This window comes from Mytilus trossulus, chromosome 5 (assembly GCF_036588685.1).
Source record: "Mytilus trossulus isolate FHL-02 chromosome 5, PNRI_Mtr1.1.1.hap1, whole genome shotgun sequence".
Taxonomy (NCBI): domain Eukaryota; kingdom Metazoa; phylum Mollusca; class Bivalvia; order Mytilida; family Mytilidae; genus Mytilus; species Mytilus trossulus.
This window is the reverse complement of record NC_086377.1, coordinates 39,337,405-39,351,106: the sequence shown is the minus strand read 5'-3', so window position 1 is coordinate 39,351,106 and position 13,702 is coordinate 39,337,405. Positions and strand designations below refer to the sequence as shown.

General features: G+C 33.5%; 1 protein-coding gene across 1 annotated transcript; it reads left to right on the top strand.

Annotated features, from left to right (window-relative positions):
- The first annotated feature begins 748 nt into the window (after nt 1-748).
- LOC134717929 (uncharacterized) lies at nt 749-6,768 on the top strand. The gene is made up of 7 exons (XM_063580427.1): nt 749-814; nt 2,256-2,465; nt 3,050-3,193; nt 3,939-4,163; nt 4,670-4,728; nt 6,264-6,393; nt 6,713-6,768. The coding sequence occupies exons 1-7, from the start codon at nt 749-751 to the stop codon at nt 6,731-6,733; spliced, it is 855 nt and encodes a 284-aa protein (XP_063436497.1). The 3' UTR covers nt 6,734-6,768.
- Nucleotides 6,769-13,702: the final 6,934 nt, after the last annotated feature.

Below are 13,702 nucleotides of genomic sequence, written 5' to 3'. Positions count from 1 at the left end.
GCAAAGTTACTTTTTTTGTCGATGTTTTGTCTGTTTTAACTACAATATATATCAAATTAAAGATACTTAAGAATGTTCGCTCCTTAGTTCCAAAGTAACATATTGTCTTAGACTGTTATATATATATTAAATGCATAGTATATAAATGAGGGAACTAAAATATATAAGCAAGAACAAATGACAAGTGTGCTTGTTTTTGATAAATAAGCCACTGAAGATTTCACTCGAAATAATGTTCTCTTCTCTTTTCATACATTTAACATTAGCACATTTTTTCATTAAAACTGAAATATGAAAATGAAAAAATGATAAGGATTTTGTAGGATTTTCAAATATGGCTCTTCAAACTTTATGTAAAAGAAAAGTACACATGAACGAAGATTTTTTTTAAATAGTACTTCATGGATAAAACCAGAGGATTCTGAATACTTGTTTTGACCATTAGGATTGGCCAAGCTTCTTTAGACCAGTAGAACTGGTCAAGCTTGTTCTGACCACAAGAAAATATACTCGATAGACTAAATAAAGCGCCTATTGAATACCTGGTTGACACGCACATATATAGAATATATATTCAAATATACATGAATATGGTATATTGTAGTTTTTTTTTTAATTCTTAGTATATTCAAAATACGTTCCGATTCCCGCTTCTAGGTCTGCATTGATTTCATGTTTTCCATGCTTATTTGGCTTATCCATTTGCCTATATATATAGATATAAACGCATATTTTTTTATTCCTCAAAATGTCACAAAAAAGGAAAGACGGTGCTCAACAAGCAAGTGGACCAGAAAAAAAAATTCCTAAAATGGTATGTACAACTTTTATAATTTAACTTTTAAAAGAGTTTTTTTTTCGCTCAAAAATGTTTTACGTCTTTCATTCCAAAAAGGTCTTCATATTAACACGAAGCTACTTGTAATAAGGTAAGAAATAAAAATAAATCAGCACCAATCCAACGGTACATTTTTTTTTTTTTTTTTTTTTTTATCTATGTAGTTATAATTATCATTCTCATGACATTGCTTTAAAAACACGATTAACCTCCTATACCATAGTTTTCTATCGTTATTTGATAAGCCTTTCTTTTATATCGAAATACAGCCTGTGTTATTTACATGAGGTCATTTTGAATATGCTTCAGATATTTGCCACTGAAAATTGAAAAAAAAAACTTGTCTGAACATATTCTACGGTACTACAATCTTATCTATGTCAATTTGTTAAGCTTATATGATTTATCAAATAATAATCTGTAATACAAAATTTACAAATTCAGATTTTTTAGTGTATTTTAATTTTTATAATTTAACATTTACGGTACCACGTTTAGTTTTTTATTCCTATTTATCATGGCGAATTGTCTTTTTGAACGCGGACCGCGAATAGAACCCATATTTGAAAACGCCGTTTTCACGACACGTGTGCGTGTATATGTATATAACCCACATTTGACAACGCCGTTTATACTATATATACATGATATACACGCAAATGCACATGTAGTGTAAACGGCGTTCTAAAATATGAGTTTTTTACGCGGTCCGCGTTCAAAGGTAAGCATTAGATAAATTAGGAATTAAAACTGCTAACGTTGTAATAACTTTCTTATTTTAAATATTTCCTTCGTGTGTTTTTTTTTCTCGTATTGTAGAAAACGTCTCGTGTTACCCATATTGAAAACGTTAGTTAACTGAAGAAATCATAAGGTTAAAGTGCAGTTTTTAATTATATTAAGTCTATAAGAATGGGTCAAATGACAAAGAATATTTTTTCTAAGTAGTTCCTGCACATGATAAAACATTGGCTGATCCAAAACTATTCATAGGGGAGGAGGGCACTGTCTGACATGAGGAGGATCAACTCCTGCAGTCGTGCTTCTGTGATTCCCTATATAATCAACCAAATTTTTCCAACGAAAGCGAGGGGGCGGCCCACGGCCCCCACAATCAGCCTGTGTAAAATAATTTGAAACTAGTATGAAATTTATGGATGTAAGTACATCTATCGAATCTTAGCGCGATTTTCTCCAATTTCAAAGTGAAGAGATGACTTCTTTCTTTTCACAAGTTTGAAATATTTTATCCTACGACCCAATAGTTGCCACAAAAATCATAACACAACTGTTTGATACATATGGTTATAGCCAGTATTTAAATTACTTGATCAAAACCCCTCTTATTACATTTGACCAATTGTGATTTGTAATAAAATTCATACAGAAATCACTTTTTTATAATTCTTTTTTTCAGGACATCAGGGTAAAAAGAGTAACTTCTCTTAACCCCCGCCCGACCGCATATGGCCAAATAGGAAATACATATGTTTACCTTAACAGTAGTTTATATAAACTCACTGTTAAGGAAAAGTATTTTAAAACTTTGAGTAAAGGGCAGTACTTTCGTATAAAGGGCCATACGATAAATCATCAGAATAAATTCATCAATACAGATTATGCCACTGTAAGTAATATTACACTTAGGTTATAGATCCCCAGACATTATAACCTATCATAAATGTAAGATGTATAAAGACTTTATTTTCAAAACTTACTACGTACTTCATTTGACCTTAATATTTATTTATTCGAGCTTCATTGGTGAGCCTTGTGATGGACATAACGCACATCTGGTGTACAAAGATGTAATCTAGGTACTACTATCCTCTTAAGTTAATTATATAAATATTGCAAAAAAGATTTTTTAGTTTCAATTTATAGAAATCTCTGGTCTTGAAAAGGCTACCTACACTGAACAGAAACAAATTACCTATATTTACGTACATGATTTAGTTTCGAATTGGACAATTGGTCGCCAAAAACTCATATACACAGAATTGCCCATCCCTTTCAGCCGTGAAATATCGTTTTGACAATAAATATAATGTATCTTTACTTTTGAATTTTTGAATATATAAATCCAATATAACCAAAAAAAATCTTATGAATTATTGATATCTATTTATTGTTTGCACAATTTAAAGTAATAATGACTATGTGAAGTTGATCTTGCGTTTATATATCTTTTATTTTTAAATCAAATTCCAGATTATGGAAATAGCCCCATTTGATATTAACGAGAGCCACATCCAAGCGCTTATTGCGCCAACCCCCATAGATTTGGGGGATGTTGGGAAGATTGCTTCATTGGCCCAAGACGAACTAGTTGCCATCTCGGGCTCATTGGTTAAAGTAAGTATCGTAATAAATTTGATATATCTGTAGTTTATAAACCACCAATTTTAAAATCGTTCGTGTTTTAACTCGCTGATATTTTATCTTAATACATGATATTTTAATAAGTAGTTGATTTCTTTGACGGTTTAGTAATCGCGACTACTCCTTATATCTGTACGAAGTGAATAAATACCCTACCATATTCGTTCATTTCTTTTCTTGGTTTAGTTTCCTTTGTATCGATTTGATGAATTAAATATTATGTCAGAGGAGTTGGGAGGTTGAGCGCACGCAAACATGTTTAGCCCAACCATATTCATTAATCAGTAGCATGTACTTCGATGGTTGTCGTTGGTTGATTGGCTTTTCATTGTTGAAGGTCATAAAATTGAAGTGAAATTGGGAATGTGTCAAAGCGACAACAACCTGACCATAAAGCAGACAAGTCTAAGGCCACCAATGGGTCTTCAATGTAGCGAGAATACTCTCGCACCCGTAGGCGTCCGTCAAGTGGCTCCTTACAAATTATATATACTAGTACAGTGACAATGAACGTCATGCTAAACTTCGAATTATACACAAGAAACTAAAATTAAAAATCATACAAGACTAACCCTTCCCCTATATGTCTAGTCAATGAAGAAAAGTAATCGCATAACAATATTTGATACAATCTGGTTTAGGGTCAACCTGGCCAGAATCTTACTTTCAAGTTATTTAACATAAAATAATCTAATGTCGGATGTTGATATACTTTCAGACTGCTCCGAAAACAACCACGGACAAAACTACGTTGCAAATTGCAACAATGACTGATGAGAAAAGGGTTACCGGCCAGAATTTTAAAGTGAAATTCTGGGCCGGTAACCAGGAAGATGTGGTCACCGCCATGGAACGGTTTACCACATATTCCCTAAGTTCCATGGTGGTTGAACTGTGGCAGGGGGCTGTCCAGTTCAATGCCACTCTGGACACATCCATAAAGGTACGTATTTAACATGAACTATAAATACTTTTGACAAAAGTTGGGTTCCAATGGATAAAGGTAACAGGCTGATGTTATATTAAATACGCGCTGATGTTAGTCGTATAATAGATATAGGAAGATGTGGTGTAAGTGCCAATGAGACAACTCTCCATCCAAATAACAATTTAAAAAGTAAACCATTATAGGTTAAAGTACCGCCTTCAACACGGAGCCTTGGCTCACACCGAACAAGCTATAAAGGGCCCCAAAATTATGTCCATCTACTCTCCGCATACTATATATTCGCATTCAAAATCATCACCTACTGGAAATGTATCGCCCTCTTTACAACATTTGATTGTAAAATATTTAAAAAATTCTAATAAAGATCTTTTTAATTAAAAAAAACAAAAAACAAATAAGTATGCATGCTCATTTTTGTACCTTAAGGGGTTTATTTCACTTAACGAATTTTTGTTGTTAAATAACATTCAATTAATCTTATTCATGTTTATTAATTTTAGAAATTGCAAGAAGACCTTAAAATAGATGCGGCCAATATAGAGGGAGTAGATTTTGCAGAGTAAGTAACATGTAGTATAAGTTTCTCAAACTACTGTCCATTGTACTTCAGGTTGTATGGGAGCTTAAATAGAATGAATTTGATCATACTTTATCAAAACTTGGCATAATGTTCTCTTATATTATTGAGGAATCGTCACCAGACATTAAAAATATCAACAGCAAATATTGTTCTGCCGTAAGTTTTTATCAGATAAAATACAAAAAACAATTGTGGAAATTCCTTCATAAATATCCGCGTTTCCTCCCCTTAAAATGTCAATTAAAAAAATTAAAGATCAAGCACACATACTGAATGATGTTCTATGTTTATAAATATATATATATACAACTCGTTTAAACATCAACCCAACAATGTTAGATCTGTAAATTTGCTTTCGCAAATTTTTGTTTCTTCCCTCGACGGGATTCGAACCCATGCTACTGTGATATCGTGACACCAAATCGCCTGCACTGCAGCCGTCCCGCTAGACCACACAACCACCTGGGCTACACAAATTTAAAACTTTCGGTGGGCATTTGTTACCTTTCCACGTCAGTTTTAATCTAGCGGCGTACTACAGTACATGATATATAAGGCATGGAAATGTTATTGTTACAGATCAGCTTAATTATCTATAGTAAAGGATCCTACAAATTCATGTAAGGTACAGTCACATAAAATAATTATATTTATAAGTACGTCTGAGTCAGTGACAACTCTACAACAGATTTATCCATCGGATCATCATCAACGATAGTGATATATATATATATATACTAGAACACACCCGTGATTTCGCGGGTCCGTGACTGAATCAAAGTATATAACTATGTGCAAGCCTTGTTTTAGAATTAGTATTGTCATCTGATAAAGTCATGCCGACTTATAAGATACAGTTTTCTCTGCTTTCAAATCTTTCTGTTTGAACCCGTCGAACTGGAACTTATCAATTATTTGTAATATTAATTATTTTGAAAACAAATGTTCCTGGAAGAGAGTATTTTTAATCAGCATTATTGTCCTATATTAGTTATAAATAAAGTTGAATTTTTTGATTCGCTGTTTTACGTCATGCTCACTAACAAATTGAAAACTGTTCCTATACGCCGTATTTTTAGTCCACATAATAATATTTTTTTTTGTATTCGTATTGTTATCTTAAAAAGTTTTACTGATTAAAATACTACAATTACAGGTAACAATTTGAAAATTTAGTAGTGTCAACCCTGTAATTATGACCCGTGTATATAGCATATCAATCCTAAATACACCGTTTGGTGGTGCGTCTGTCAGATGCGGAACGTTCAGATAAGGTAATAGGGTAACAGGTGAATATACTATTGGTTTCGGTATCGGACTCGATCCGGAACTTCTTAATTATTGCCAATATTAATTACGTGGAAAACAAAAGTTCCTGGAGTGTTGTACTATATTAGTTATATATAAAGTTGAATTCTTTGATTCGTCGTTTTTACGTGATGACGGCTGACAAATTGGACATCGCAATTTTAGTATTATAGATATATTTCGTTTATACAATTTTAATATTTCAGAAAACTGGTACTCACTTCAGTAGGAGAATACCCAGTTGATGATGATGTTCTGGATATTTTATATCCAGAACAAGCTTTCCAAGAAAGAAGGGTATCACTCGTGATAAAAAACGGGAAAATTGTTAATGCTGTAAGTAATTTATAAGACCAGTTTTGTAACTACGACGTTAACCAGTGAATTATTAATATACCCGTTTTTAATTATTTCTATATAGCTAGTGTATATAATAGTGTCGAGAGTAAAATAATGATTTTTGCAAATGTAGATTTTGTATAATTGTATAATTTTAGATTTTTCATTTATTTCAAAGGTAAACTTCTACCGTGTTCTTTTTAAAACCATGCTATAGAAATATTTATTAACACGCACTACTGATCTTTTATTATCAGAAATTGTTCATAATTAGCGTTAAAAAATCAATATTTATGATTTTTTTTTCTTTTTGTAGACCATACTTGAGGAAAACTGAACACATCAAAACAGATAGATACTAACATACAGTAGTTATGATTAAATATAAAGACAGATTCGTTTTATTTGTTTTTGTTGGTTCCTATTTGAAATTTTAACAGAGCTTGGTTTTTTTCTTTTGAATTGTTTCATTTTGTAATTTTGAAACCTTTACGAATGGGTCAGATTCCTCAATCTTTAAGAACGTAAAGTACATGGTTTTAGTCGATATAGAAAGATGTGGTATAAATGCCAACGAGACAACCCTCTCCATCCAAAAACAAGTTGTTTTAAGTATACTACTTATATAGATATAGGAAGATGTGGTGTGAGTGCCAATGAGAGATTCGTTTTATTTGTTTTTGTTGGTTCCTATTTGAAATTTTAACAGAGCTTGGTTTTTTTCTTTTGAATTGTTTCATTTTGTAATTTTGAAACCTTTACGAATGGGTCAGATTCCTCAATCTTTAAGAACGTAAAGTAGATGGTTTTAGTCGATATAGAAAGATGTGGTATAAATGCCAACGAGACAACCCTCTCCATCCAAAAACAAGTTGTTTTAAGTATACTACTTATATAGATATAGGAAGATGTGGTGTGAGTGCCAATGAGACAACTCTCCATCCAAATGACAATTTAAAAAGTAAACCATTATAGGTTAAAGTACGGCATTCAACACGGAGCCTTGGCTCACACCGAACAACAAGCTACAAAGGGCCCAAAATTACTAGTGTAAAACCATTCAAACGGGAAAACCAACGTTCTAATCTATATAAACAAAACGAAAAACGAGAAACACGTATGTATTACATAAACAAACGACAACTACTGTACATCAGATTCCTGACTTAGGACAGGTGCAAACATTTGCAGCGGGATTAAACTTTTTAAGTTTATATAAAATCTTCCAATAAGGAATACCAAGAAAGTTCTGTAATATAAACAAATCTAATTTATAACACTTCATACATATGGGGTCAATATCAACAATAAAACTAAACAATCAGAGCTAGACAAAACTTTCCTGTAAAGATTTACAAGAAACAAAATTAAACCAATATAATTAATAAGTACCGATCACCGTATGACCTGCAGTTGTTATTAACAAAGCCTATACATTTTCAAGGTTGATATTTGCATCAAAAGCAAAAACGGTTGAATTATTCCTCACTAGCATCTAGTGAGTTCTTAGCGTTTCTGTCTATCAAGGAAACACTCAAAATCAACATGATGTGTTCATGATCAACGGAAAGAGCTATATGACTAACTACTTTATATATATATACTATATCAAACCATCGAGAAAGCAATTTGACAAAATACGAATTGAAAGGAAATACATTTACAGTTCATTATAACGATATTTCGTCGCTATGCCAATGCTGTATATATAGAATAACCATACATGGTCTCGAAATATCAATGTTATTTGTACAAGGTTTAGAAACGGATAGAAAGCGAAGCTGTGCCGAACATTTCTACCTGTTTCGAGCCGAGTACAAATAAGTTCTAGTTATAGATTGATATTTCGAGACAATGTATCAAATGCGGAACGTACATATGTAATAGGTAACAGGTGAATATACTTTTGGTATCGGTATCGGATTCGACCCGGAACTTGTCAATTATTGGCAATATTAATTGTTTGGAAAACAAAAGGGTCTTGAGTGGTGTAATTTTCAATCTGCACCATTGTCCTATATTAGTTATATATAAAGTCAAAGTCTTTGATTTGTCGTTTTTACCCGATGACGGCTGACAAATTTGACCTCGTAATTTTAGTATTGTAGATACTGAAACTCTTATAACTGTTCTTAATGAAGTATTTTGGGTAAAAAACATCATTTCTTAATTTGAAGCGGACGACGTTAAATTTTCGCCAACATGTATGTTTTATTGGCGTCATAAATAAAACTCTACGGAAACACATTATCAACGTCATAAACAAGGTGATACACAGCTGTAGTATATAAACACTTAAATACATAACTTTGACTCTGTTTCTAGTCTTCAAATACCTTTCAATAACTGCTACAAATACTGCATTTTTTCTTGGTCCAATAACGTTTTCTATGTTTGATTTTGACGATTTATCCTCTTTTCAACTCGGGTTTTCAATGTATGTTTTTAATTGGTAAACTTGTGCCTTTCAAATACACCGTTTAAACCCACTTTGATATTTATATGTAACTGTCCTAAGTCTGAACAGTTGTAGTTGCTTCATATTACTTGATTTATTTCGCTTTACTGGACGTAGTTCACACCGTTTGCTTATCATGTCCAGTCCATCTACTGATATAGCTGTCTTAGGATAAACTCATTACTGAAGTGTCCAATTATGGTCATTGTAATTTCGTTTAGTGAGACAGTTTGACTGATAGGTAATTAGAAATCCATGGTCATTATAACGGCAATCATCCTTATCACACAGCACGTCAGTTGGGGTTCGTGTTTATTCTTTAGTTTTCTATGTGGTGTAATGTGTACTTTTGTTTGTCTATTTGTCTTATTCATTTTTAGCCATGGTGTTGTCGGATTATTTTTGATTTACGAGTTTGACTCTCCCTCTGGACATATTTCGTCCCTCTTTCAAATTCACTGTCCTCATACAAATTAAAACACAAGCTCCGCCCGGTCAGAAATGACATCGGTAAAATTTCTTGGCAGAGTTTAATCAACTAATGTAATTTCTCTTAAAGGTCCCAGTGAAACTACACATAATAGCTATTGTATTTATTCAATAGAGCGGGTAAACTCACAAAAGTTTAAAACCGTGCCCATAAAGAGTAGTTCTCTGGAAAACTTTTATTCGATTCTACAAGACGCCAGAAATAAACAACTATAGGTCATCGTACGGCCTTCGGAAGTGAGCAAAACCCATACCACATAATTGGCTATAAAAGACTCTGTTTACCATGTTTACTACCGTTTAAAAGTTTTTAAATAGATGTTATCTTTAAATTATAATCTTTTATTTATAATGGATTTTATTAAAAATCATACGATTATATTTATTTTGGAATCGCAGTCAAGTAAATTATAACTGTTTGGTATGAAATCAGAAATTTATAATTTTCGGTCTTAAAATAGTTTTCGTTATCATTTATTATAACCATATATTTTTAAAATCGGCATACAATAAGTCATCAACCTGGACATGATATTTCAAACCTTATTTTAATGGTTTCATAGCAAAATATATCATTTCGGGTGGAAAGACCTTCAATTGTTCTCTGAAGAATTGATTTTTAATTAAGGTCTTTCCTTTTACTAAAGGGAAAGACCTTACTGTATTTCTTCTGATTATTATTAAGGTCTTTCCTTTTACTAAAGGGAAAGACCTTACTGTATTTCTTCTGATTATTATTATTAAGGTCTTTCCTTTTACAAAAGGGAAAGACCTTACTGTATTTCTTCTGTTTATTATTATTATTATTATTATTATTATTATTATTATTATTCTTCCGCCAAACTTTGACAAATTTATCCGCGTTAACCGTAAGACGTGTCGCTTTCATATTCACACCTTGTATCGGTGTCATGAATACCTATCCTGAACTCACCCTGTGAGTCGAAATATTTTGTCGGTTCGGAGTAATCCCTCCGAAACCCAAAAACCTTGTTATCGTTCCAACACCGTAACCGTAATAGGTAGAAAAAAAACAAAGGGTGAAATTTGTTCAGGACCAGACCCTGGTTCTTCGTTACATTTGGATCGAAAAGATTCAACGACTCATTGGTAGGGTTATGCCCCTATGAAAATTAACCGGTGTCGGTTGACCACCAAAACTCAGAAACTGCAAGTCGTAGACACCTAGGATCTTCACCAATCATCATCAATTTATGTATCTTTGAAAAATATCTCAAGGTCAAATTTGTATGTTGACCTTGACCTTTGACCTAACACTTTGTTATGGGATAATCTCAGAAACCATTATACTTACAGAAGTTTTAAATAGTGGAAAATGTTTGGGTCATTACGGCACAACTTTGTTACATTTTGACCGAAGAGATTTGACCTTTTTTTAAGGGGCATAAAACCTGTTTTAGGTTTCTGGAAAGACATAATCATCTTTTACTATATAACCAAAGGTCCTAGACCCATGGGGTCTTCGGCAATGACATTGGGGACTAATGACCTTGACAAAGGTCAAAAGGTCAAAGGTCAAGGTCATGTCCCATATAGCGAATTTGGTGTTTTTAACCTTATTTAAAGGTTTTTCAGTGTGTTTTAAAGCTTTTCAATACATTCTACGTCTATTTGAACATGTATTATACATTACAAAAGGAAAGACCTCTCAATTGTTCAAGAACAATTGACAGTTTAATTATTATTATTATTATTATTCTTTTTGTTCCGCCAAACTTTGACAAAATTTCCCTCCGTAACCGTAAGACGTGTCGCTTTCATGTTCACACTTTGTATCGGTGTCATGAATACCTATCCGGAACTCACCCTGTGAGTCGAAATATTTTGTCGGTTCGGAGTAATCCCTCCGAAACCCAAAAACCTTGTTATCGTTCCAACACCGTAACCGTAATAGGTAGAAAAAAAATGAAGGGTGAAATTTGTTCAGGACCAGACCCCGGTTCTTCGTTACATTTGGATCGAAAAGATTCAACGACTCATTGGTAGGGTTATGCCCCTATGAAAATTAACCGGTGTCGGTTGGCCACCAAAACTCAGAAACCGTAAGTCGTAGACACATAGGATCTTCACCAATCATCATCATTTCATGTATCTTTAAAAAATACCTCAAGGTCAAATTTGTATGTTGACCTTGACCTTTGACCTAACACCTTGTTATGGGATGATCTCAGAAACCATTATACTTACAGAAGTTTTAAATAGTGGAAAATGTTTGAGTCATTATGGCGCAACTTTGTTACATTTTGACCAAAGAGATTGGACCTTTCTATAAGGGGCATAACCCCTGATTTAGGTTTCTGAAAAGACAAAATCAGCTTTTACTATATAACCAAAGGTCCTAGACCCTTGGGGTCTTCAGTAATGGCATTGGGGACTGATGACCTTGACAAAGGTCAAAAGGTCAAAGGTCAAGGTCATGTCCCAGATAGCGAATTTAGTGTTTTTAACCTTATTTAAATGATTTTTAGCGTGTTTTCGAGCTTTTTAAGGTTGACCTTGACCTTTTCAATACATTCTTCGTCTGTTGGAACATGTATTTTACATTAAAAAAGGAAAGACCTCTCAATTGTTCAAGAACAATTGACAGTTTAATTAAGGTCTTTCCTTTTACAAAAGGGAAAGACCTTACTGTATTTCTTCTGTTTATTATTAAGGTCTTTCCTTTTACTAAAGGGAAAGACCTTACTGTATTTCTTCTGATTATTATTATTATTATTATTATTATTATTCTTTTTGTTCCGCCAAACTTTGACAAAATTTCCCTCCGTAACCGTAAGACGTGTCGCTTTCATGTTCACACTTTGTATCGGTGTCATGAATACCTATCCGGAACTCACCCTGTGAGTCGAAATATTTTGTCGGTTCGGAGTAATCCCTCCGAAACCCAAAAACCTTGTTATCGTTCCAACACCGTAACCGTAATAGGTAGAAAAAAAATGAAGGGTGAAATTTGTTCAGGACCAGACCCCGGTTCTTCGTTACATTTGGATCGAAAAGATTCAACGACTCATTGGTAGGGTTATGCCCCTATGAAAATTAACCGGTGTCGGTTGGCCACCAAAACTCAGAAACCGTAAGTCGTAGACACATAGGATCTTCACCAATCATCATCATTTCATGTATCTTTAAAAAATACCTCAAGGTCAAATTTGTATGTTGACCTTGACCTTTGACCTAACACCTTGTTATGGGATGATCTCAGAAACCATTATACTTACAGAAGTTTTAAATAGTGGAAAATGTTTGAGTCATTATGGCGCAACTTTGTTACATTTTGACCAAAGAGATTGGACCTTTCTATAAGGGGCATAACCCCTGATTTAGGTTTCTGAAAAGACAAAATCAGCTTTTACTATATAACCAAAGGTCCTAGACCCTTGGGGTCTTCAGTAATGGCATTGGGGACTGATGACCTTGACAAAGGTCAAAAGGTCAAAGGTCAAGGTCATGTCCCAGATAGCGAATTTAGTGTTTTTAACCTTATTTAAATGATTTTTAGCGTGTTTTCGAGCTTTTTAAGGTTGACCTTGACCTTTTCAATACATTCTTCGTCTGTTGGAACATGTATTTTACATTAAAAAAGGAAAGACCTCTCAATTGTTCAAGAACAATTGACAGTTTAATTAAGGTCTTTCCTTTTACTAAAGGGAAAGACCTTACTGTATTTCTTCTGATTATTATTATTATTATTATTATTATTATTCTTTTTGTTCCGCCAAACTTTGACGAAGTTAGCCTCCGTAACCGTAAGACGTGTCGCTTTCATATTCACACTTTGTATCGGTGTCAGGAATACCTATCCGGAACTTACCTTGTGAGTCGAAATATTTTGTCGGTTCGGAGTAATCCCTCCGAAACCCAAAAACCTTGTTATCGTTCCAACACCGTAACCGTAATAGGTAGAAAAAAATCAAAGGGTGAAATTTGTTCAGGACCAGACCCTGGTTCTTCGTTACTTTTGGATTGAAAAGATTCAACGACTCATTGGTAGGGTTATGCCCCTATGAAAATTAACCGGTGTCGGTTGACCACCAAAACTCAGAAACCGTAAGTCGTAGACACCTAGGATCTTCACCAATCATCATCAATTTATGTATCTTTGAAAAATACCTCAAGGTCAAATTTGTATGTTGACCTTGACCTCTGACCTAACACCTTGTTATGGGATAATCTCAGAAACCATTATACTTACAGAAGTTTTAAATGGTGGAAAATGTTTGGGTCATTATGGCGCAACTTTGTTACATTTTGACCAAAGAGATTTGACCTTTCTATAAGGGGCATAACCCCTGTTTTAGGTTTTTGAAAAGACAAAATCAGCTTTTACTATATAACCAA